We start from the raw sequence: 21,111 nt of genomic DNA on the forward strand, positions 1-21,111 counted from the left end.
TTAAATAGACTTAATTTTTATTTATGTTTTTAAAGATTTTATTTATTTATTCATGAGAGACACAGAGAGAAAGAGAGGCAGAGACACAGGCAGAGGGAGAAACAGGCTCCATGCAAGGAGCCTGACGTGGGACTCGATCCAAGGACTCCAGGATCACGCCCTGGGCTGAAGGCAGGCGCTAAACCACTGAGCCACCCCGGGATCCCTTAATAGACTTAATTTTTAAAGAAATTTAAGGTTGACCACGGACTTGAGTGGAAGGTACAGAAAGTTCCATATCCCCTCTACCCTAAGCATGTGTAGCCACATACTATTGACATCCCCTACTGCAGCGGCATGTCTGTTACAATGGATGAACCTACATTCACGCTTATCACCCAGAACCCATAGATTACCTCAGGGTTCACTCTTCTTGGCTCGATTCTTCTGTAGTACTTGATTTTTTAGAGGAAAGCATGACACGTGCACAGCAGAAGATGTTTTTGTTTTAGAGAACCATCTTCCCACATTCCCTTCCTTTGCTCACTCTGGCCAGAATGGAGCTTCATCTAGAATCAGTCAAAATCGACATCAAAATCTTTGAGAGACCAGGATTTGGTCTCATCACTATTTTTTTAATTATAGCCATTCTGATAGCTGGGTAGTGATGTCTCATTGTGGTTTTAATTTGCATTTCTCTGATGCCTAATGATGTTTATATATATATTTTTTAATTTGAAGAGATATAAAGAAGAAAACAGCAAAAAGGCCATCATCTAGGCCATTGCCTAGATAATTCCTATTAAAGATAAAAGTAATGCAGGCATAAAATTGAAAACTCAAGCAGTACAGAAAGGCACAAAAAAGAGAAATAAAGTCCTCTCCACACCACTGCCATTAGCTGCTCTGTGAAGGCCACCAGTGTTAAAAATGTCTTGAGATTCCTTTCAGAAAATATAAGGAAAAATTATAGCCGTTCCCATACTTCCACGCTGATACTACAGTAAAGATTGGCTATAGAACAGAGACCCAACAGTAATGCAGAGACTTAAAAAAAAAAATGTGAGCTTTCCTGGCTGGCAGGCGCTTCGGCAATGTTCCTTCTATCTTCAAGGTTGGAGCTGAGTCACCAGCATGTCTGTCCCGTGAGCCCACCTGCACAAGGAAGGCCAGTAGCATGGTCTAGTCACATGGCCAGGAAGGGGAGGAGGAAGGCCTTAGTGGCCACTGGCAGTCTCCAACAGAATTTACACTTGTATGTTTAGTTTCTGCCCATGTGGGCACAAGTGGGATCTTACAACCATGACTCTTATTCTAAACTTCGCTTTATTCATTTAATAACACAGCGTGGAGATCTTCTATAGGTGGCTTGCATTCTTTTGAATGATTTCAGGGTTATCTTATCCCAGGGATGTACCATATCTCTTTTGTCAGCCTCTTAGAGATAGGCACTCAGGTTGATTTTCACAAATAATGTTCCAAGATACACTTTCGCATATAGACTTAACGCACATCCAAGTATACACCCCTCTCAATAAGCTTGCTGGCTCCATGAGTATGTGCACTTATATGTTGGATACCCTTCACACTTGACACTAACATAACACTGTATGTTAACAATACTGGAATTAAAACAAAAATGTGATAAAATTATTTTAAAATGTTGGACACCCTTGCTAAATAGTTCTCTATATGAGACTGAACAAATTTTAACCCATCTCCTGTTATTATAAGGCTTAATATTTATATAGAGTACATATGTAATATAATATACAATATATATTTAAATATTATAAATTTTACTTTTTGTTTCTCTGATGCATGTATTCTTTACTGTTAACACCCAGAGAACACTAGAAACAAATTGCATGACCAGAGATACTTTGCTTTCATTCGTTCCCCTCTGGCAGTTCCAGTGGCCTTCCCCAACATCTGGGATGGTGCAGATGCAGGCACTATCCCCAACCCCAATGTGGTGGATCAGGGCATGGTGCTTCTCAAGTCAGCGCTCCTGGCAGCTGCAGGTAATGGCACAGATTTGGCCCTTGGATTACAATCACTTGGCCAGCTCTGCCTCAGACCAGCCCAAGAAAAATAACTGCTGTGCCCTATTTTTGAATATCATCACACATTTACTTGGCAATTTATGGTGGTGTTTTGTCATTTCAGTAAGGAAATTCCTCTTCCTAGTGTCAAAATTCCTCTCCTCTAAAGTAGTCCTGTTGCTCTCTCAGCTTATTCTCTTTCATCTTGCCTGAAGTGAAAATAGCAACTTTTCATTAGCTTTATGTTCCCCTGGACTCTTTGCTCTGTTGCTGTGTGGCTTGACTTCAACCCTCTCATTTCTGATCTAGGCTTTGATGACCTCAGGTTCACGGTAGTGTGCCATTGCTGTGCAAGCGTGTGTTTGTGTGTGTGAGACGGAGAGACAGAGACAGAGATGTATCAAACAGGAGTGTATGTCATCCATAGGTGTGACTCAAAAAATAAAATGAGTAAAATTAACACATCACTCATTTTATTAGTAAAAATAAATTTTTGTCACTCAGCTTAAGAATTAGAACCTCACCAGTGTCCTTGAAGCCTGCCATCTGGTCGCGTATGTCACGTGTTTCCCTTCTCTTGGTGTGTCCCCTCTCTTACTCCCACAGATAGAATGATCATGAACATTGTGTTAACAGATTTCTGAAAAAAGTTCCATTACACATGCATGTATCCTTACACAATATATTGATTGCAGTGTTTGTTTTGAACCTAATGCAAATCAATTCATAGGCCTTTTGTAATCTGTTTCTTATTGGTCAATATTATGCTTTTTAAATTCACCCATGCTGATATGTGTATAGAACACGGTTCATTCATTTTCAGTATTGCATAATATTCTGTGACATACATATATCCCAGTTTAGTTATCCTTTCCTTGGTTGACAGACGTTTTGGTAGTCTACTTTTATGAACACTTTGTCCATGTCTTCTGAAGGTCTTGTTCCGCAGTTGAGAACATGATCAGGGCAGAATTGCTGGCTAATAGGTTATGCATTGTCAACATTACTAGAGAATGCCAACTAGCTTCCAAAGTTTTGGTGTCAAAATTATATTAACCTCATAAACATGAAGGGAAATTTTACCTTTTTTTAATATTTGAAAAAGATTGTGCAATTTAGACATTTTTTTTATATTTAATAGAACTTATCCATAAAACCATCTGTCATTGGAGTTTTCTTTGTGGGACAATTTAAACTACTCATTTATACCATTATCAGCATCACTTTACTGTTATTATTGTTCTTTTTTTTTAGTGGTTATAGAGCTATTTGGATTTTTAATTTTTTTCTTGAATAAGTTTTGGAAATTTATATTTTTCTCAAAATATATCCATTTCATCTAAGTTTTAAATTTATTGGCATATTTTTTTGTAACATTACCTTCCTATGTTCAAAAAACAAAGGCAGAAAATGAACTTAGTCCAAGGCTGTCATCTAGTTCGAAAAATAATGGAGACTGTTCAGAAGGTGAGCAGAAATATCGAGAGGTTAGGCAGTGGGGACACAGCCAGGTCACCCCATAAAATAAGTCACACCAGGGTGTTCACTCTCCTCACTTTCTTCTTTCTGGAATTCCAATTACTCAGATGCTGTTTGTAGTTTTTTCTCGAACTCCTTTTATTCAGATCCTAAAATCATTCTCTATTTGTCTCCTTTTTCTCATAATTTCCATTTTGTCTCTGCTTTCCTTTCTGCAAAAGGATTTCATTAATTTTATCCTCCAACTGTTTTATTGAATATAAATATACTTTTCACTATTTGTTCTTAAAATTTCAAATTTCTAAAAAATTAAGAATGAAAAATTTTTAAAGAAATTAAAAACTGTGGGACACCTGGGTGGCTCAGTGGTTGAGCGTCTGCCTTTGGCTCAGGGTGTGATCCTGGGGTTCTGGGATCGAGTTCCGCATCAGGCTCTGTAGGATGCCTGCTTCACCCTCTGCCTGTGTCTCTGACTCACTCTCTGTGTTTCTCATGAATAAATAAATAAGTCTTTAGAAAAAATTAAGAATTGTTTCCATTCCTGAGAGCTCTTTTGTGTTTTGTTTGCACCTTTGTAGAGCAGCCTGTTTTTGTTTTTTTGTTTTTTGTTTTTTTGTTTTTGTTTTTGTTTTTGTTTTGAGCAGCCTGTTTTTTGTATAGAGTAACAGCTTCTATTATCCCCCTGGGACAGATAGATTTTTTTTTTCTGCTTTCAAAAAACTGTCTTCTCTTTCCAAGTTGCTTTTCTTCCTGTTGGCTCTCTGTCTTTCATGTTAGCAGCTTTCCACAGATAATCCTTCGTCTGTCTAGGTTTGAGAGCTGGGCGAAGGGGATGAGGACTCTGCCTGGACTGTCTGAGTGTGGGGTGATGGCTTATGCTGGGGAGCCCCCAGGCCCGTGGCTTGATGTGGGTAAAGTTCCCCAGAGAGAGCTAGCCTCCTGCCTGAATAGCAAAGGCCTGGCTGCCATCTTCCTGGAGTCAGGACTGGCAGGGGCATAATTTGTGCCTCTCCTTGCTCTCAGAGAGGAGCCCTGTCTTCAACATGTGGGATGGAGGTGGACATCTAGGGCTTCTCCAACAGTTCTTACCCAATCTCCCCTCGTTTAGCTCCCCTCTACCCCAGGTTTGGTGCTGGCAGTGCCTGAGACTTTTGAGGATTTTAGTGCATACATTTTGTCAGTTATCAGCTTACCCCATTGCTGGTGTGAGACTTGGGATCCTACCCATCTATTTTCTAAGAACCAAAAATTTGGGGTTGCTCTGTTTCTTATTACTCTTTGTGGATTCATCTTTTTCTTGAAAAAAGTTGCTTCCCATTTAATGGGATTTCGGGAGGTAGCAAAATTAACTCTGTGTGTTCAGTTTCCTCTCTTAACCCCTCTTCTGTATTCTAAATCTCATCTGGATCTCGAATTCTGCCTCATCCCTAGTATTGCTTATGGTTTATTTGTGCCTTTTCTCTTTTTTCTTGATTAATTTTGCTGGAGATTTGTTAGTTTCATCAGTTTTTTTTCGAAGACTCAGCTTTCAAAAGAATGTTGCCTGCAATTGTTTACTATATGTATATATCCCTTAGATCAAATGTAGATTCAATAGTCTGTATCTTTACCAAATGTTTGTGTGTGTCATCCAACAATTACCAAAAAGGGAAATTAAAATCTCCTATTCTTATGCTGTATTTTTCAAATCTCCTTGCAGCTTTATGTAAAGCTATTTTATTAGGGAATCCAGGATTAGAATTGCTTTATCTTTTTGATGACTTGAGCTTTTTACTGGTCTTTGTTTCTAGTAATACGTGCTTTAGTGTCTGTCTTGATTGACATTAATAAAGCTATGCCTTTTTTCTTTTGGTTGGTATTCACTTTATGTATAAAATTGTTTTCTTCTTTTAGTTTCAACCTTTCTGTGACCTTATGTTTTAGGTGTATTTCTTGAAAATATCATAAAGTGAGATTGAAAAACTCCTCTCTTATATTCTTTGCCTTTACTAGAACATGGTAGTATACTCCTGAAATCTTGTGGATATTAGGATTATAGTCTAACTGTTAGCCAAATAACTCAAAGGATAGACTAACATTTTATCTTCAGTGTTGTAAAAACACAATTCTCAGACTAACGTACATGGTAGCACTTGTTAAAGTTTTATTCAACTTAGTAAGGAAGGATCCAGTAGGAGGCCAAATTGCTGACTGCAGAGTGTTAGAAGAATAAAGATTTATATAGTCAGTTGGAAAGGAATGTGCAATAGTACTGCCAAGTGAGGTACCAGATAGGCTAACTTTCTACAGGGTAATAACCATGTCACCTCTGGGTTAGCTTCTCAGCCAGACTATGAAGTCCTGATGACTCCCCAGTCCCTAATTTTGCTGGCTGTGAGCTATCTGTACCTTAATTGGCTGATGACTTAAAAATTCTCTAACAGTAAAGTGCCCCAAAATGTCAGATGAGGTCAAGCAGGCTTCTTAGAAAACATCCTTGGGTGATTTAAAAACAACAACAACAACAACAAAACACCAAGCAATCATCATTTTGCCTGTATTTAAGCTTGGGATGAAGTTTTCTTTCACAATTTAACATGGAAATATAAAATTCTTTGTCAGAAAGTGCAAATGGGCTTATTCATTGATAAGGTTAGGAGTAACCTTAGCTAAAAAATTAGCTAGAATGGCCAAAGGCAACTGTAAAATAAGCTTTTATAAACACGAAAATTAACTTTGGTAGTATGGCTATTGTAAAACTTAGAATTGGTGTAATTAATAAGTAATAGATGGCAGGGAGATGACACAGCTACACTTATGCCCATGAAAATATAGGTCTACCAGACAGGTGTGCTCTAGTGTTTTCTGTTTTCCTTCTCTTCCCTATCCCCCACCACAATTTCTTTTTATTCTTTTTTCTTCTCTTCTTTTTTTTTACAGTAGAACTTAATATACGTATATTTTAATTTACATGTAGTTGACATACAACATTATGTTAGTTTCAGGTGTACGACACAATGATCATACAACTCTATACGTTACTCAGTGCTCACCACAATGAGTGTAGTTGCTCTTTGCCACCATAAGTTATTACAAATTATTGACTATATTCCCTATGCTGTACTTCCGATCCTTGTGGCTTATTTTATAACTGGAAGTTTGTACCTCTTAATCTCTTTCACCTATTTGGCCCATCTCCTATATTTATTGCAGCATTATTTACAGTAGCCAAGTTATGGAAACATTGTAATGTCCATTGAAGGATGAATGGATAAAGAAGATAGGATATGTATACACAATGGAAGGTTAGTCATAAAAAACAATGAAATCTTACCGTTCTCAACAATATGGATAGACCTAGAGGGTTTTATGCTAAGTGAAATAAGCCAGACAGAAAAACAGATACCATATGATTTTACATACACGTGGACTTTAATAACAAAACAAATGAACAAACAAAAATCAGAAATAGACTCTCATTTGCCAGAGACACAGAAGATTAAATTGTTATCAGTGATCCATCTGAGGTCCCTCTCTCAATTTCTTTTCTTTCATTCCCATCCCTCATTTCTCTTCATCCCACATGCAGCCTTGCTAATATGTTTTGTGTCCTTTTGTTTGTATGTATATTTATGAAATGTGTACTGTTTGTGAACATATTTTCATTTATGGAAATATTTTAGTAGTCCAGATACGGAACTGGTCTTTCTGTATTTAGTTTGAGGAAAATGGCTGTTTTTGTTTTTGTAATTTATTTTTCAGTAAGATAGAATTTGTCTTTGCTATAGTATAATCAAGTTCAGTTCTCAATTGCCCAATATTAGGGGAAGCTGCAGAGGCCTTCTGTTGAGATAGTGGAGTCTGGATAGAAAAAGTAGGGCTGAGACTGGGGTGAGGCATGTGTGGTGACTGTGAACCTGAGAGTGAGACCCTTTTCAAATTTTGCACCTGGGTCCTTTGCTTGTCTTATCTCAGTTTGAGCCCTGGGGAAAAACCTAGATCCCTGAGTCATTGCATGGAGGAGTGTGGCCTGAACTGTTGGGTTCTCTGCAGAAGACATAGTGTTAGGAAAATCAAACCTCTCTTTATCATGCCGCTGATTTGGGGTTATTTTGTCACTCCAGCTTTGCCTGTCCTGTCTTGCTTACTACAAAGTGAGAACAATAACAAAGAAAACACAGTGAATAGAAAAACTAAAACAAGATAGCTAGAGTCAGTGTGGTAAATTTGCAATCTCAATAAATGCGACTTGGTTATATTTCCTGATAAATAACAGATATTCAGAAAGAGCTAAAAATGAAATCCAATGGATTCCAACAGGAAGGTCGAAGGGTGAAGGTTGAAGGGATGGAAAAACATATCCTAGGAAAATGCAAAAAGAAAGGAATGGAGTGGAAGCAATATCAGTATTAAACAAAATAAAATTCAATATAATAAAAGAGAAATGTTCATACTGATAAGCTTCGTAAGATTCATGTTGAGCCTGTTCTATTTCTGACAATATAACTTTGAAATACTGAGAGTAGAAACTGATTGAAATAGAAACATTTGATGAATTTGTAACCACCGTTGGAGATTTCCATGACTCTTTCAGAAACAGAAGTATACAGTCTTTTAGATAAGTGGGCTTCGTTGGACTCCCAGGGCATAATCATGATCACAGGTTCTCTTTGTCTCTTTGAACCTGTTCTACAGCTCTGGTTCTTTCTCTGCCTCTGCTCCTGGTACTTCACTGATCCTTCTTAGGTGAAACAAAGTCCTCTGGTTACTTCCAGATTCGGGCAGATTGCAATTCCACAGTCCCAGTGTCCAATTACCTGCAATAATCAAAATGCTGAACGTGAACTAAAGTTGAATCTTCTCCCTTCCTGCAGCTGAGACCACGCTCATGGGACGTGACATAGTGCCTTGGTCTGTTTCTCTTTCTTGGTTGCCAGCTGAGGTGTCCGAGCCTGCCAGGTCGGGGAGCAGGAGTTAGGAGACGGTGGGCAGAGAGAAGGAAGACTACGCCTCCTACCATGAGAAGGAGCCAGGCCATCTGGGCCTGGTAACTGTTTGATGTTCACTCCCGGAGGGGTACTTTCCTGGGTTCTCCACCACAGCGAGCTTCTGTCACATGGCTCTAGTGAGTGGGCTCTCATCTTGCACCCTGACCTCCTGGGTCCTGAATTCCTCCCCCAGCCCTGCTTCTGCTGAGGGTTGTTTGCCTTGGGGTGGACATTTGGCATAGAATCTCACCTCACGCAGCTTCTTTCCTATAGTGGGTCCAGGAAAAAAATTCAAACCAGTCTGAATGGTGGCCTAGCCCATAACAGTGGAAAGCTCCAATGTCAGACACAGCACCGAGAAGCCACGATTCTTGCTCTTTAGATTTTGGGGAGCACTGGTCAGATGGGTCTATAGTTTGAGCACAATGAGTAAGAGATAAACCTTTGTTATGGTAAACTGCTGAGATTTCAAGGTTAACTTGTGACCTAGCTGATTCAGGCAAAACTGAGGTGGGGAGTGATAAACAGGAAAGCACGAGGCAAATAAAACATGAAATGAGATAGGATGGCAACCCTCTCCCTTGACCTAAGGCGTGAGGTGCATCGTGCTCCTCCCTCACCCTGCCCTTGGGGATAGGAGTCACAGCTTGGCAGCAGACAGACCTAAGAAATCCTCTTGATGAAAACTCTGATTTGCTACACTCTTTATCTTGTCATATTTTTTTTTTTTTTATATGAGTGAGAGGTGCCCTGGGGATGGGCTCGAGAATCACATTATTGGTTCTTAGATTTATTTTGAAACTTTTTTTCTTGGTTCTCTCCCTAAAAGCACTTTGTGGTCTGATTTCTATTAGGTCTATGCACTTCTGTTGAAACCTATAATTTAACATCTTATTATATAAATAAAAATAATTAAGGTTATAAGGAATTTGAATACCCTCTCAATACCGGTTTAACTAGAACTTGGTAAGTCATTTGGTAAAACTCTAATTTAAGAGACAAAAATACATAAAACCTAGCCAACAAAGAGCAAATACGTATTCTGTAAGGACACACAAGGAATATCCATAAAAGTTCACTTATTGGGCAACAAAGAAAATCGTGATAAGTTACAAATAGCAAAAAAATACCATTATGTTCACTACTATGCAATGAAATGAAAAGTGATCTTAGAGAATGGTATCCAGGGGCACTGGTGGCTCAGTGGTTAAGCATCTACCTTTGGCTTAGGTTGTGATCCGGGGGTCTTGGGATCCAGTCCCACATCGGGCTCCCCTCAGGAAGCCTGCTTCTCCCTCTGCCTGTGTCTCTGCCTTTCTCTCTGTGTCTCTCATAAATGAATAAACAAACAAACAAACAAACAAAGAAACAAATAAAGCTTTAAAAAAAAGAAGGAATGGAAAAATAGAAAAATGTTGTCAAGAAAATTGCCACTCATCTTGAGAAAAATAATGCCGAGTAGTTTCACACTCACATTATTCTCAACAATAAACAAGAAAGATAAAAACACTGTAAAAGGTTATAGGAAAATATATTTATAATCTTGGAGTAAGGAAGTTCATAAAGGAAATTTTTAGGAAGCCATAACAAATATTCAGAAAGTTGATAACATGAAAATTAACATATAATGTATGGTCAAGGTGCCATAAATAAAGGAGAAAATACTTGTTAAATATTTAGTAGGCAAATAATAAATATTCAGAATATGTTAAAAAACACAAGACACCTACAAATTTATAAGAAAATGACAACCCAGTAAAAGAATGGGCAAAGTGTATATACTGGTAATTCATAGAAACATACAAAAAACAGGCCAGCCCCACTGATAACTGGAAAAACACAAATTAAAAAAATATAGGGATATAATTTCTTGACCATTAGATTGGGAAATGTTGAAATGATTGCTAATAAAAAGTACTGGCAGAATATGAAGAAATATCTATGGTTGTATATTTGGTGGGATCGTTTTAAGGGACAACATTTTGGCAAACCGTTAAGATATATAAAGCATGCACCCTTTGATACAACAATTCCACTTCTTTGCCTGTGTATTCGAGGAATCAATTCACTTGTATACACAAAGAGTTATAGAGAAGGGGGTTTATTATAGCAATATTGGTAATTGGTAAACTTGAAAGTAACTTAAGTGCTCACCCAAAAGTGAACTATGGAAAACTATGAAGCAATAGAAAAGGATCAAGTGGCTCAGACTGGACTGATGTGGAGATAGATGTTGGATTCATGGAGATAAGACACACCATGAAGGTAAAAATACAATATTTACAATGCCATTTATAGTGTGTGAATGGAAAGAAACCCCACAAAATGAATATTTCTGTATGTACTTATATATGCACGTAGGTGCAGAGAAAAAGGCAAGAGGGTCAAGAGCAGACTAAAGGTGGCCAGAGGCTAGGGGTGGGTAGGGAAGTGGGACTGGGGGGCTTTGGGGACATTGTCTACAATGGACTTCTCCTCATGTATTTCATAGTATAATTTAATACATTAAAACAGAAAAGTTGTAAATACTGATGCTTCAACCCTAGACTTTTTTATTTGGATGGTTTAGATGGGAATTGGTTTTTCTTTGACATCTGCCTGGGTGATTTGGAAACCACTGGCTTGAAGATTGAGTTGTTGGCTATTGGAGATCACATATTATAGTGTTTAAATCAGCTTCTTACGTGTTTTCTGTAATATATAATTCCATATTAAAATAATGGTACAGCGCTTGCTTTGGCAGCACATATACGGAATCTGGAATGTTGCAGAGAAGATGAGCACAGCCCTGCACAAGGATGACATGCACATTCGTGAAACATTCCATATATTTGTTAAGATGTCAAATTTTTTTAATAATAGATTTTTTATTGGTGTTCAATTTACCAACATACAGAATAACACCCAGTGCTCATCCCGTCAAGTGCCCCCTCAGTGCCCGTCACCCATTCACCCCCACCCCCTGCCCTCCTCCCCTTCCACCACCCCTAGTTCATTTCTCAGAGTTAGGAGTCTTTATGTTCTGTCTCCCTTTCAGATATTTCCCGCACATTTCTTCTCCTTTTTATACTATGTGCATTTTATCACAATTAAAAAAATAAAAGTATGAATCACTTCATTAAAACCACAGAGAAAGATTTCAGTAAAGGGCCTCTTTGCCACTAACTCAAATGTCATCAGTCTCTATTTAAATGAATGCTGGTTGTTCATGTTGTCTTCAGGGAAAGCTCTAGCTTTTCTCACCATGGCAGTTCCAGGTGTGAGGCGTCCCGTCCTGGGCCCTGGGCCTCTTCTGCGCTGCCGCTTGGCCCCCTGGTCGGGGCACCCTGAAGAGAAGCTCCTCCCTGATCTTGGGGAAGCTGCTGCTTACCCTTGGGTCCTTATTCTGTTTGTTGTCCTGCTGGGGGCCAGAGAACAAGGAGAGAGGAGAAGGCTCCGGCTTCTGATCAGGACGTGGCAGAGTGACCACGAGTTGAAGGCCCTTGTGGATAGCAAGCAGCTGAAACGTTCCTGCAGAAATACCACTTTTTCACAGGGGGTGCTGCCCTTGGCTCGTGATTATAGTATAAAATCTTCCAAATGATGAGTTCCAACTTACAGTTGACCCAGACGTTTCTGATGAGAGGGGATTCAGATTGCCGGCCTGTATACAAAAAACACTCAGCCAAGTTCTTGGCACATAATGAACACAAAAGTAAACTACTATTGTTTTGTCACATGTAGCTTGGCCCGTAGCTGTGCTCATAATCCAGAAGCCTTTGCCACATTTAAACCCAGGAGAAGCAGGCACTGGATGCTGAGTGATGGGTGATGCTCCAACTCAGCTTTAAAACAAGCCTTCGGGGGTACCTGGGCGGCTCAGTGGTGGAGCACTTTTGGCCCAGGGCGTGATCCTGGGGTCCTGGGATCAAGTCCCACATCGGGATCCTGCATGGAGCCTGCTTCTCCCTCTGTCTGTGTCTCTGCCTCTCTTTCTGTGCCTCTCATGAATAAATAGATAAATTCTTGAAAGAAAGAAAGAAAGAAGAAAGAAAGAAAGAAAGAAGGAGAGAGAGAGAGAGAAAGAAAGAAAGAAAGAAAGAAAGAAAGAAAGAAAGAAAGAAAGAAAGAAAGAAAAAAGCCTCCCTATCTGCTCATCATCTTTCTCTTTTCTGGTTTTCCCACTTCCCACGCCCAGCTAGCAAGACAAGGACTCAATGTCGTGCTTATCAGCCGGACACTTAAAAAGCTACAGGCCACCGCTGCAGAGATTGGTGAGTAACCCCGAGACATAGGGAGATGTTGGAGGAAGATCTGTCAGCATGCCTGAGTCTGCTCCTGCAGCCTGGGGCCTGGCCGATGCGCAGGAAGCTCACTGGACAAAGGGAAGTGCAGGGTATGAAAAGCTTTAGTTCATCAGGGATTCCTTGGCTGAGTGAGGTCGGAACAGACTCATGCTGTAAGTGTCTTCATCTCTAGAATTACTTCTGTTCATCTAGAGGTCCCAGCTGCCTTATTGCTTCTGCTACACCCTTGAAAAGCAGGATCTATGTTTGGGAATTCATTTCCCCATGTCTATGCTTTGTTCCTTGCAGGAAGGTGAGGGACGATGCTTACTGGTGGTTCAGAGATTTTTTAAAAAAGATTTGATCCAGGGCTGCAATGTACAGTTGTGAAGTTTATACACTACGCAGCTCTATTTATATTACAATGTTTTATTATTATAATTCAGTGTGACGTATTCATAGTTAATAATAGTTGTATCCGCTTTGGGGTAGTTTATTTTAATCATTAATTATTAATTTAGTGATTCCTAATCTCCTTCACTCAAAGACATGAGTCTTCAATTATGAAAACTTGTGAAGACTGGGAGAGACTGTCAGAGGATGGCCTTGTGTCCCTGGGGGAGACTTGGGATAGGAGACAGATGTGGGAGGTGTGGGGGCATTGCACCGTGAAGGCTCAGTGCCCTTCATCTAATGAATTCTCCCTTTGTTTCATGTCTGGGTATCATAAGTAACTCTGATCAGGACTAAGACATTCTTCAGTGTTTCCTTCATGATGCTGAAATGTGCTTTTTATTGTCCTCTTGAAAAGCAAGAAGTGCTTTCGGCCTGAAAGCACCTCCCACCCTTCAAACTAAGCCTCAGATCACTTGTCCCAGAAATACTGGGTCTAACCCCAAAGGTGAGCAGGCAGCCGCTGGTAGAGTCGATGTGTTGCTCTTGCATCAGCTGAAAGTTCCCATCCAAGAGCCAGGTCCACATGGGACAGTGGAGTGGCATCGGCTTGGTGGGAATGGAGTGCAGATGTCATTGGGTTAGCTCGCTTCTCTGAGCCTTAGCTTTCTCCTCCTGAAAGTGAGTGTGATGTCCGCTTTATGGGGTTGTAGATAGGATTAAACTAAGACATGGTGCATGTAAGTGCTCTGTGAATGCCAAAGTGTTGGGCAAACACCAGGGGTCACTCCACTTGAGCCAAGGGGACTGGTGTGGAGCAGAGGCAGCATCACCCTATGCTCTTACAGTCTCCACACCAGGGGTTGCCCACTTGGGTGTGCAGCAGAGTCACTGGGAGTGCATGCCAACACAGATGGCTGGGCCTAGTCTCGGGGTTTCTGGCTCAGTAGGTCGGGGTGGAGCCTGAGGATCTGTGTTTCTAGCAAGTTCCCAGGGAGGCTGATGCTGTGGTCTGCGGACCCTGCTTCGAGAACCACTGCATTAGATTTATTTTGGTGCACTACGGTGCTGGTCACCGTAGTGACTCAGAAATACCAGAAACCACCGCTCACAAATCTTTGAGCACATTATAGGAGCATTGGAAAAGTCCCTGAGCAAGGGAGGGATTAGGATTCCCGTCACTCAAGAATAACTGTTGTCTCTCCTGCAGAGTGCGCTACGGGGAGTAGTGTGAAGATTATACAAGCAGATTTTACCAAAGACAACATCTATGAGTATATTGGAGAAAAACTTAAAGGCTTAGAAATTGGAATTTTAAGTAAGTAAATTGCAAAGTGCTCTGGAATGCATGAAATGAAGATGTTTCAACCTTCCTGATCATATCTTACAATACAAAATGGATTTTTTTCCACTAATACTGACATTAATTAGGAGAGTCTCAGAAATACCATCCTAAAGAATTAGTTTAGCAAACAAACATTGCTGTGATTGATTTATGAAATAGCGAGTCAGCATGGTTCTTTGAGAATTGACTCTCTTATTCAGAAAACAAGGTAATTTTTTTTTCTTAGGTAAGTCAGTGTGTGGGGACTTACAGACAAGTTATTTTATGACCTCATACAGAACACGGTGTCTGTACTGTACTTGGAAGGAAGATTTGATTTCAAAACTTCCTGCTGAATTTTTAAAATAAGATTTTTTACTAATAAAAATGTAAACCATATTATTGCAGGAAAACCAGAAAGAATACGTGAGCACATTGAATACTTAGAAATTTCTTAAAATCCCAACAGCCTGAGATCCTGTTTTGGTGCATATCCTTCCAGACACAGACACATACACACATGTTTTCAAAACCGGGATGAAATTTACACAGTATTTCAGAACATTTTTAAAAAACCCTACACCACAAATGTTCCCCGTGTCTTCAAACTGCTAGGCAGCTGTGGCGTTGATGGAGCCCCTTGTGTTGCACCATGTGGCTGCCCTGCGGTTCCCCTGAGTGCTTCCTATTAGCGGACAATCGTTTTCCCCCTCAATTTCCTCACTGTTATCGAATCATGTTGCAAAGAACAATCTCATCCATAAATTTTTTTCTGCATATGTTTCCTTAGGAAAATTGCCAAGGGAAAAAACTGCTGGGGTTGAATATAAACATTTTTAAGGCTTTTAATAAATGCTTGCTCCCGGCTCTTCTGACATCTTTGCTTTGCCATTGTCAGTCAACAACGTGGGGATGCTTCCAAACCTCCTCCCGAGCCACTTTCTTGATACAGCAGATGACATCCAGGTAGGCCTGGGCCCTTTTTGGGGTTTCCTCTCTCTGGGGCCTGGGTGGCCTGGCTGGGTAGTCACTAGGGTCCGGGAAGAGTGCATGGGAGATGGTGGAGCTGGAATTCTGTATTGCACGTGGATGCCTGTGGCCCTTCCCTTTCTTCACCTTAGTACTTGCATGAAGAGCAGGCAAGGGCGCTGCTCTTCATGACCAGCTCTGGAATACCAACACCTTCCTTCTCTGCACCTCAGAATGCACCTGCCCGCTGTCCTGTTTTGTTGGGGTTCTGCATCCTGCTTTAATCTTTTAGGGCTTTGTGTCTGCTAACAAATTGACCTCTGTGGTTCTAAGTAAGAGAAGGCCAGTTCTTTGGCTTTCTTTGTCTTCCCAAGTCATGAGATTTCTTTCAACTTTCTGTGAGGCACGTCTGCATTTGGGGGTGTTGCAGGGCCGTGGCTGCCACTGCAGGGCATGTCCTCAAAAGCACTGTTTGCTGACTCTTCCCCAGGCCCTGACTTTGGAAATCATGGCATTATCCCCATCCTGGACAGGCTGTCCTGGCCCCTGGAGTCCTACTTAAGTCCCAAGTCTATCGTGAGGGTGATCAACGCTGGGCAGCTTGGACCCCGCTGCACATCTTTGCAAAATTCCCCTCTTTGGCCACTTGTCTCACCCCATCTAACTCCCTGTTTCTGGCACAAGTCTGTGTCTCTTGATTAAGCAGGCTCCATTCTAGCTTTTCTTTATTTATGCCTGCATTTGTGCCTGCTTCTATTGGTCCCTCCTTTTCTCTCTGTCCATCTTGGGTGATTCTAGTAGTTTCTTTATCTGGCACTTGTAACCCAGGACCTCTACCTTATATTATCACTTGCCTTTCTATTCTCTCCGCTATTGTCTTCTAGACCCACATAGGCTAACCGCCCTTCTTCCAGATGGAAAGTAAACATCTCCCTTTGAAATATTGTGTTCTGAAGGAAAATCCCTAAATTTTGAAGGAAATTCTTAATTAACTTCTGTTCAAGATCAGATTCTCAGAGAATCATAGTGGATGTCAGATGTTTATCGGTTCCAGTGCATGCTTGGTGGGCATCACTTAGGAACCTAATTTCAGGTGGTGCAAGGGAGGAGCACTGCTCAGACATGCACTTTTGCCCACTTTATGGTTCTTTAGCACTGACTAAGAGAATTTCTTACATCCTCCAGCTAATTGGCAGTTGTGATTTTTTGTTACAGAGTGTCATCCATTGTAACATCACCTCGGTAGTGAAGGTATGTAGTCAATATATGTTCTAAATGCATTCAAATATAGCTGTTGGAATCTAGCAACTCAGGAGAATTGCTTTCTTTCCTGCAGAAATCTTTGAAATTGAACTGCACTTGACTGAAAGGCCATGTAGTGGTCTTTTAATTGTTTTATTCTGTTTTCATCAAGAAAACAGTGACAAACTTATTCTCCAGAGGATCTGAATCTTATTTTTGCATCCAGTTTTTTTTTTTTTTTTTTTTTTGCATCCAGTTTTGTCACACATTGGAACATGTTAGGCCTGATGACACTGAAACTTATTCAGGATTTCAGGGCAACTTGAAAAAAAAATAATGGTTTAGTTTCCTCTAGTTTTAGTCCTTGTTAACAGTGGAAAGTTCAGTCCGTTTGGAAAAATGACAGAAGGCCGGGCTTGGATTTTCTGGACTTCTGATGTTCAATAAATATTTATTGAAGTGAAATTCAAGTTCGTATGCATTCTGAGCTCATCTCAACTACTAGTTAGTTGGGCAGTGTAGCTGTTCCTTCCACTCCCTTGAACTCAGATTCTTCATTTGCTGTTCAAAGAGTGTTGGGGGGCAGCCCCGGTGGCGCAGCAGTTTAGCGCCGCCTGCACCCTGGGGTGTGATCCTGGGGACCCGGGATCGAGTCCCACATCAGGCTTCCTGCGTGGAGCCTGCTTCTCCTTCTCCCTGTGCTTTGCCTCTCTCTCTCTCTGGGCCTCTCATGAATAAATAAATAAAATCTTTAAAACAAAACAACAACAACAAAAAAAAAAACAAAGAGTGTTGGATTGAGAGATGTGTCAGGTGCTGATCAGGTTCTTTGATTTGCATCAGCCGCATCGGCATTTATAGGCACGACTACCACAAAGCTGTCCTATATTGTGCCTTTGAGAGCATAAGAAAAAGGCACCCCCCTGGGTGAACAATTTGGGAAAAGGTGCTGCTTACAAGTGGATAGATGACGCTTTTGTGTGAACACAATGTTTCCCTTTCCTCTGAATGGGGAGAGCTCTTCTCACCGCCAGTGAGCGAACCCTGAGCTTTCAGCTGATAGTCACTCCCACAGCTGGACACCTTGCTCAGTATGCAGCATTCACAACTGTGCCTGGTAGCCCTGTGACCGCTCTGGTTTGCAGTAGTGAGTTTGGTATGATCCCTGGTTTCCCAGCACTGGCAGCCCAGTTGGGGAGCAGCAGGTCTCGTCTGTACATAGTGTGGCCTGGCAGAGGAAGCCTGGGTTCCCAAAGGAAAGCAGGTTGCTGTTAACAGGAGAGAGATGAGTGCTGAACAAACCAATGTAAAATTATTTTCAGGTGGGTGAGTTGAGCTGACAAAAACAATTTTTAGCATTGATCGTTCCTCTGTAGGCATACTGCTATTTTATAGTTTCCTGCTTTGTTTTTATTGGTACATACATTCTTTTTATGCTGAGCAATCAGTAGGTTTTTACAGCCCCAGCTGATGTAATTGTAAGTTTTATGTGTCCAACTGTTGTCTCCTGCCCTACCACTAAAAATCTTTCATGTTATTTTACACATTGATCTTTCACGCTTGGTCCATTTGGTCACAAAATTTCCCAAATGTATTTGACAACCTTCTTCTGACTCCTGTAGCCAAGAATTGCTTTGATTTGTTAAAAAAATTTTTTTTAATATATATTGGTAGACACTAATTTCCTTAAATAGCAAAGAAAACCCATTGAAGATTAGCTGTGTAAGTACACTGTGCCTCAGATGGCCATGCTGGTTGGAAGCATGAATAGCATCACTTAGTTACCCCGAAGGAGCCATCTCGAAATAGTCAAGAGCAGGAACATGGGAATGAGTTTGTGTGCAAAGGTAAGGTGGGGTAAGAGACTGAATTTTGGGAACTTTGATACAGAGGAGAGACTCACAAAGTCCAACGTTGTCTCTTTGTTGGGATCATTCATTCAGTGAGACCAGTGCACTTGTGGGGAGGCATTGAGGTAATGCTGGTGTGCTCCAACAGTGCCCCTGTCATGCCCTTCAGGAGGTGGGCAGAGCTAAGGGCAAGGTGACAGCAGGACCTAGTCCTCATGCTTCTCCTGCCTCCTTCAAAACCCAGTATTTCAGGAGGTAGTCTATTGACACTCTGCCCCTGCTGCTGCTCCAGAGCGTGGAAATATTATCTAGAGGGCCCTGGGGTTGGGCTCCAGAGCCTGCCTTATGGTGTAGGGACGATGGCGGGGACTGAGCCTACTGAGAAGCTCCTGCAGAGCCCCCAGACAATATGGAAAAATAGGCAAAATATTCAGTCTTCTTTATTTTTCTGTGCCTCCCCATCTGTTTGGATCCTTTCTTCTCAAACCTGCTCTGGAGGAGAAGGCCCAATGCCACTCAATTGTACATTTGAGAACATTTCAGTCTGTGGGTTTGCCTCTTCCTTAATTCTTAAAAGGGGGTGTCTTGCAATTATGGAGTGAAAAGCTTTTTTACTGGGCTATTTAAGCTCCAGAACCAGCAGGGAAGAACTCTTCTGGGGCCAGCAAGTTGGCACATGGGAGGGACTTATCAACACTGCATACTTCCGATGGACAGACAGACCTGGTCTGTCTATGGAGCTATTTTGCAGGCCAACAGCAAACTGCTTACATGGCTGCTGTTGGATTGAAGAGATATCCTTCTTTAGCTCGTGCCTTGTTTGTGAGATGCTCATGGACACTGGTTAGGTTTCCTGACGTCCCCTCACTTGAGACTCATGGTGAGGTTTATGATGGCCAACTTACTCAGGCCTATCTCCCAGAATGATGAGAATCTGGGGAACCTCAATGTTGATCCCATGGCTGGAAGCCAATTTCCATGAGTTTTCACAGCCCTCATTTTCCAAGAAGACTTTAACTTTACGGGGAAGAAACCAGAGGCCTCTAACAGTGTGCTGTTTATCTAGGCTGCCTTTTGTGGGTTGTAGTCAGACTCCAGTGTGGCCAGAATTACCTCCTACAAGTACCAGCAGATTTTCAAGGCCACCTCTTAAGCTCTTTTCCTGGCTTCCTCCAGCACCTGTTTCCCCAAGCCCCCACCCACTGGATACTCAGCTCCTTTGTCAGAGGGCCTAACTCTATCCCTTCTCTTATAGATGACACAGCTAATTCTGAAACACATGGAATCAAGGTAAGGTCTTTTTTTTTTTGAAAAAAGCATGGAGCTGCATGGCCTCCCTGGCTGGGCAGTTAGCTGATCTGGGCACTTGGGACAGAGTGCAGGTGGTGGGGGTATAGGCTTCATCCGGCTGCAGCTTTAAGCAATGGTAAAACTGTCATGAAGGACATGGAGATTGCAGGAAAAAATGTAACATTCTGGACCAGGCCAGCTTGGCAAACAGATAAGCATATTTGAAGGTCAAGTGTAGCATCTACGGGAGGAAGAGAATAGCCATTTCAGCACACATTGTATTAAAAATATTAACTCATGTTGAACATAAAAGAAACTTCAGAGGTTGGCCTGAGATGAAGGCCATCTCCTGTTATTACTCAAATTTTGTGGTAAAAATCGCCACCTATTGGTATCTCTATTTAGTCCATGGTTTTATTACTCTATTACAACATGCCTTCGGGAACTGGTTTTTCTCATGTGGTATTCATTAAATGCAAATGGTTGACAGTTTGATCTTTCCTAGAGGAAGAAGGGGCTTGGCCTTATAGTGTAATTTGGGGTTTCTTGGTTTTTCCAGATTGAACTCATCTATTTGGGAAGAATTAAAGTTACCAAATTTGAAAAGGATTAAATAAGAACCCTGGAGACTCAGGTGTGGGTTCCTGGGTGAGCAGATGATGGACTGTCAAATGCCATCCCAGACAGGATTCTTCACTTGCCATCTGTCCTGGTGTGGGTCACCTCTAGGAGTTAAAAGGGATCTTGAGCTCATGTGGTCCCACTTGAGAAAGAAGGGTCCCTTCTCACTTGAGTCTTGTCTGAGCTGAGTGGGTCCCTGGCATTCCGGGGGGGATCTTCGCTGTGGCAGAGCTCGTTTCCAGTACCAAGCCCATGGTGTCCGCAGAGCGCTGGGTGGCATCGCCGGTGTCATAATCCAGGCCGTAGGGAAGCACCACTGGCAGTTCTGGGGAGCAGAAGTCGTGGTGCACATGGGAGCTTAGCGAGGAAGGACTCCAGTGGTCCCAGGAGCCCCTTTGCTTTCTCCACAGGATGTATGGGATCAGGCAGCAACACATTCAGAGCTTCACTTCTTTGTTTTTTAGGCAGAAAGGGCTTATCTTGAACATTTCTTCCGGGGTGGCCCTCTTTCCCTGGCCTCTGTACTCCATGTATTCAGCTTCCAAGGTGAGCACCAGCATGTAGCCCAAATTTCCTTCTCTGCCTTCCTCTGGTTTATTCCAGTTGGCATCTTCACCTGGACGTTGGCTCGTCTGGCAAGCTGGGGGGCAGATTCGCCCCAAGGGCAGATGCCCGGGGCCTCTGTAG

The 21,111-nt window shown here is 41.6% G+C and overlaps 1 protein-coding gene and 1 non-coding gene across 5 annotated transcripts in view; both read left to right on the top strand.

Moving 5' to 3' along the window:
- Positions 1–21,111, top strand: part of HSD17B3 (hydroxysteroid 17-beta dehydrogenase 3) — a 48,041-nt gene that overhangs the window by 7,692 nt on the left and 19,238 nt on the right. For 3 of the 4 annotated variants that reach the window (XM_072834572.1, XM_072834578.1, XM_072834552.1), the window contains 6 exons: positions 12,648–12,723; positions 14,339–14,446; positions 15,351–15,418; positions 16,637–16,672; positions 19,769–19,803; positions 20,889–20,970. In XM_072834572.1, coding sequence (XP_072690673.1) covers positions 12,648–12,723; positions 14,339–14,446; positions 15,351–15,418; positions 16,637–16,672; positions 19,769–19,803; positions 20,889–20,970 — 405 coding nt within the window. The remainder of the gene's footprint in view (positions 1–12,647; positions 12,724–14,338; positions 14,447–15,350; positions 15,419–16,636; positions 16,673–19,768; positions 19,804–20,888; positions 20,971–21,111) is intronic. The other variant, XM_072834562.1, reaches the window with a different exon arrangement.
- On the top strand, positions 11,198–11,303 carry LOC140608824 (U6 spliceosomal RNA). Its single transcript, XR_012010816.1, has one exon. It is a non-coding gene; the product is annotated as a U6 spliceosomal RNA (small nuclear RNA).

The sequence above is a fragment of the Canis lupus genome, chromosome 1 (assembly GCF_048164855.1).
Source record: "Canis lupus baileyi chromosome 1, mCanLup2.hap1, whole genome shotgun sequence".
Classification (NCBI taxonomy): Eukaryota; Metazoa; Chordata; class Mammalia; order Carnivora; family Canidae; genus Canis; species Canis lupus.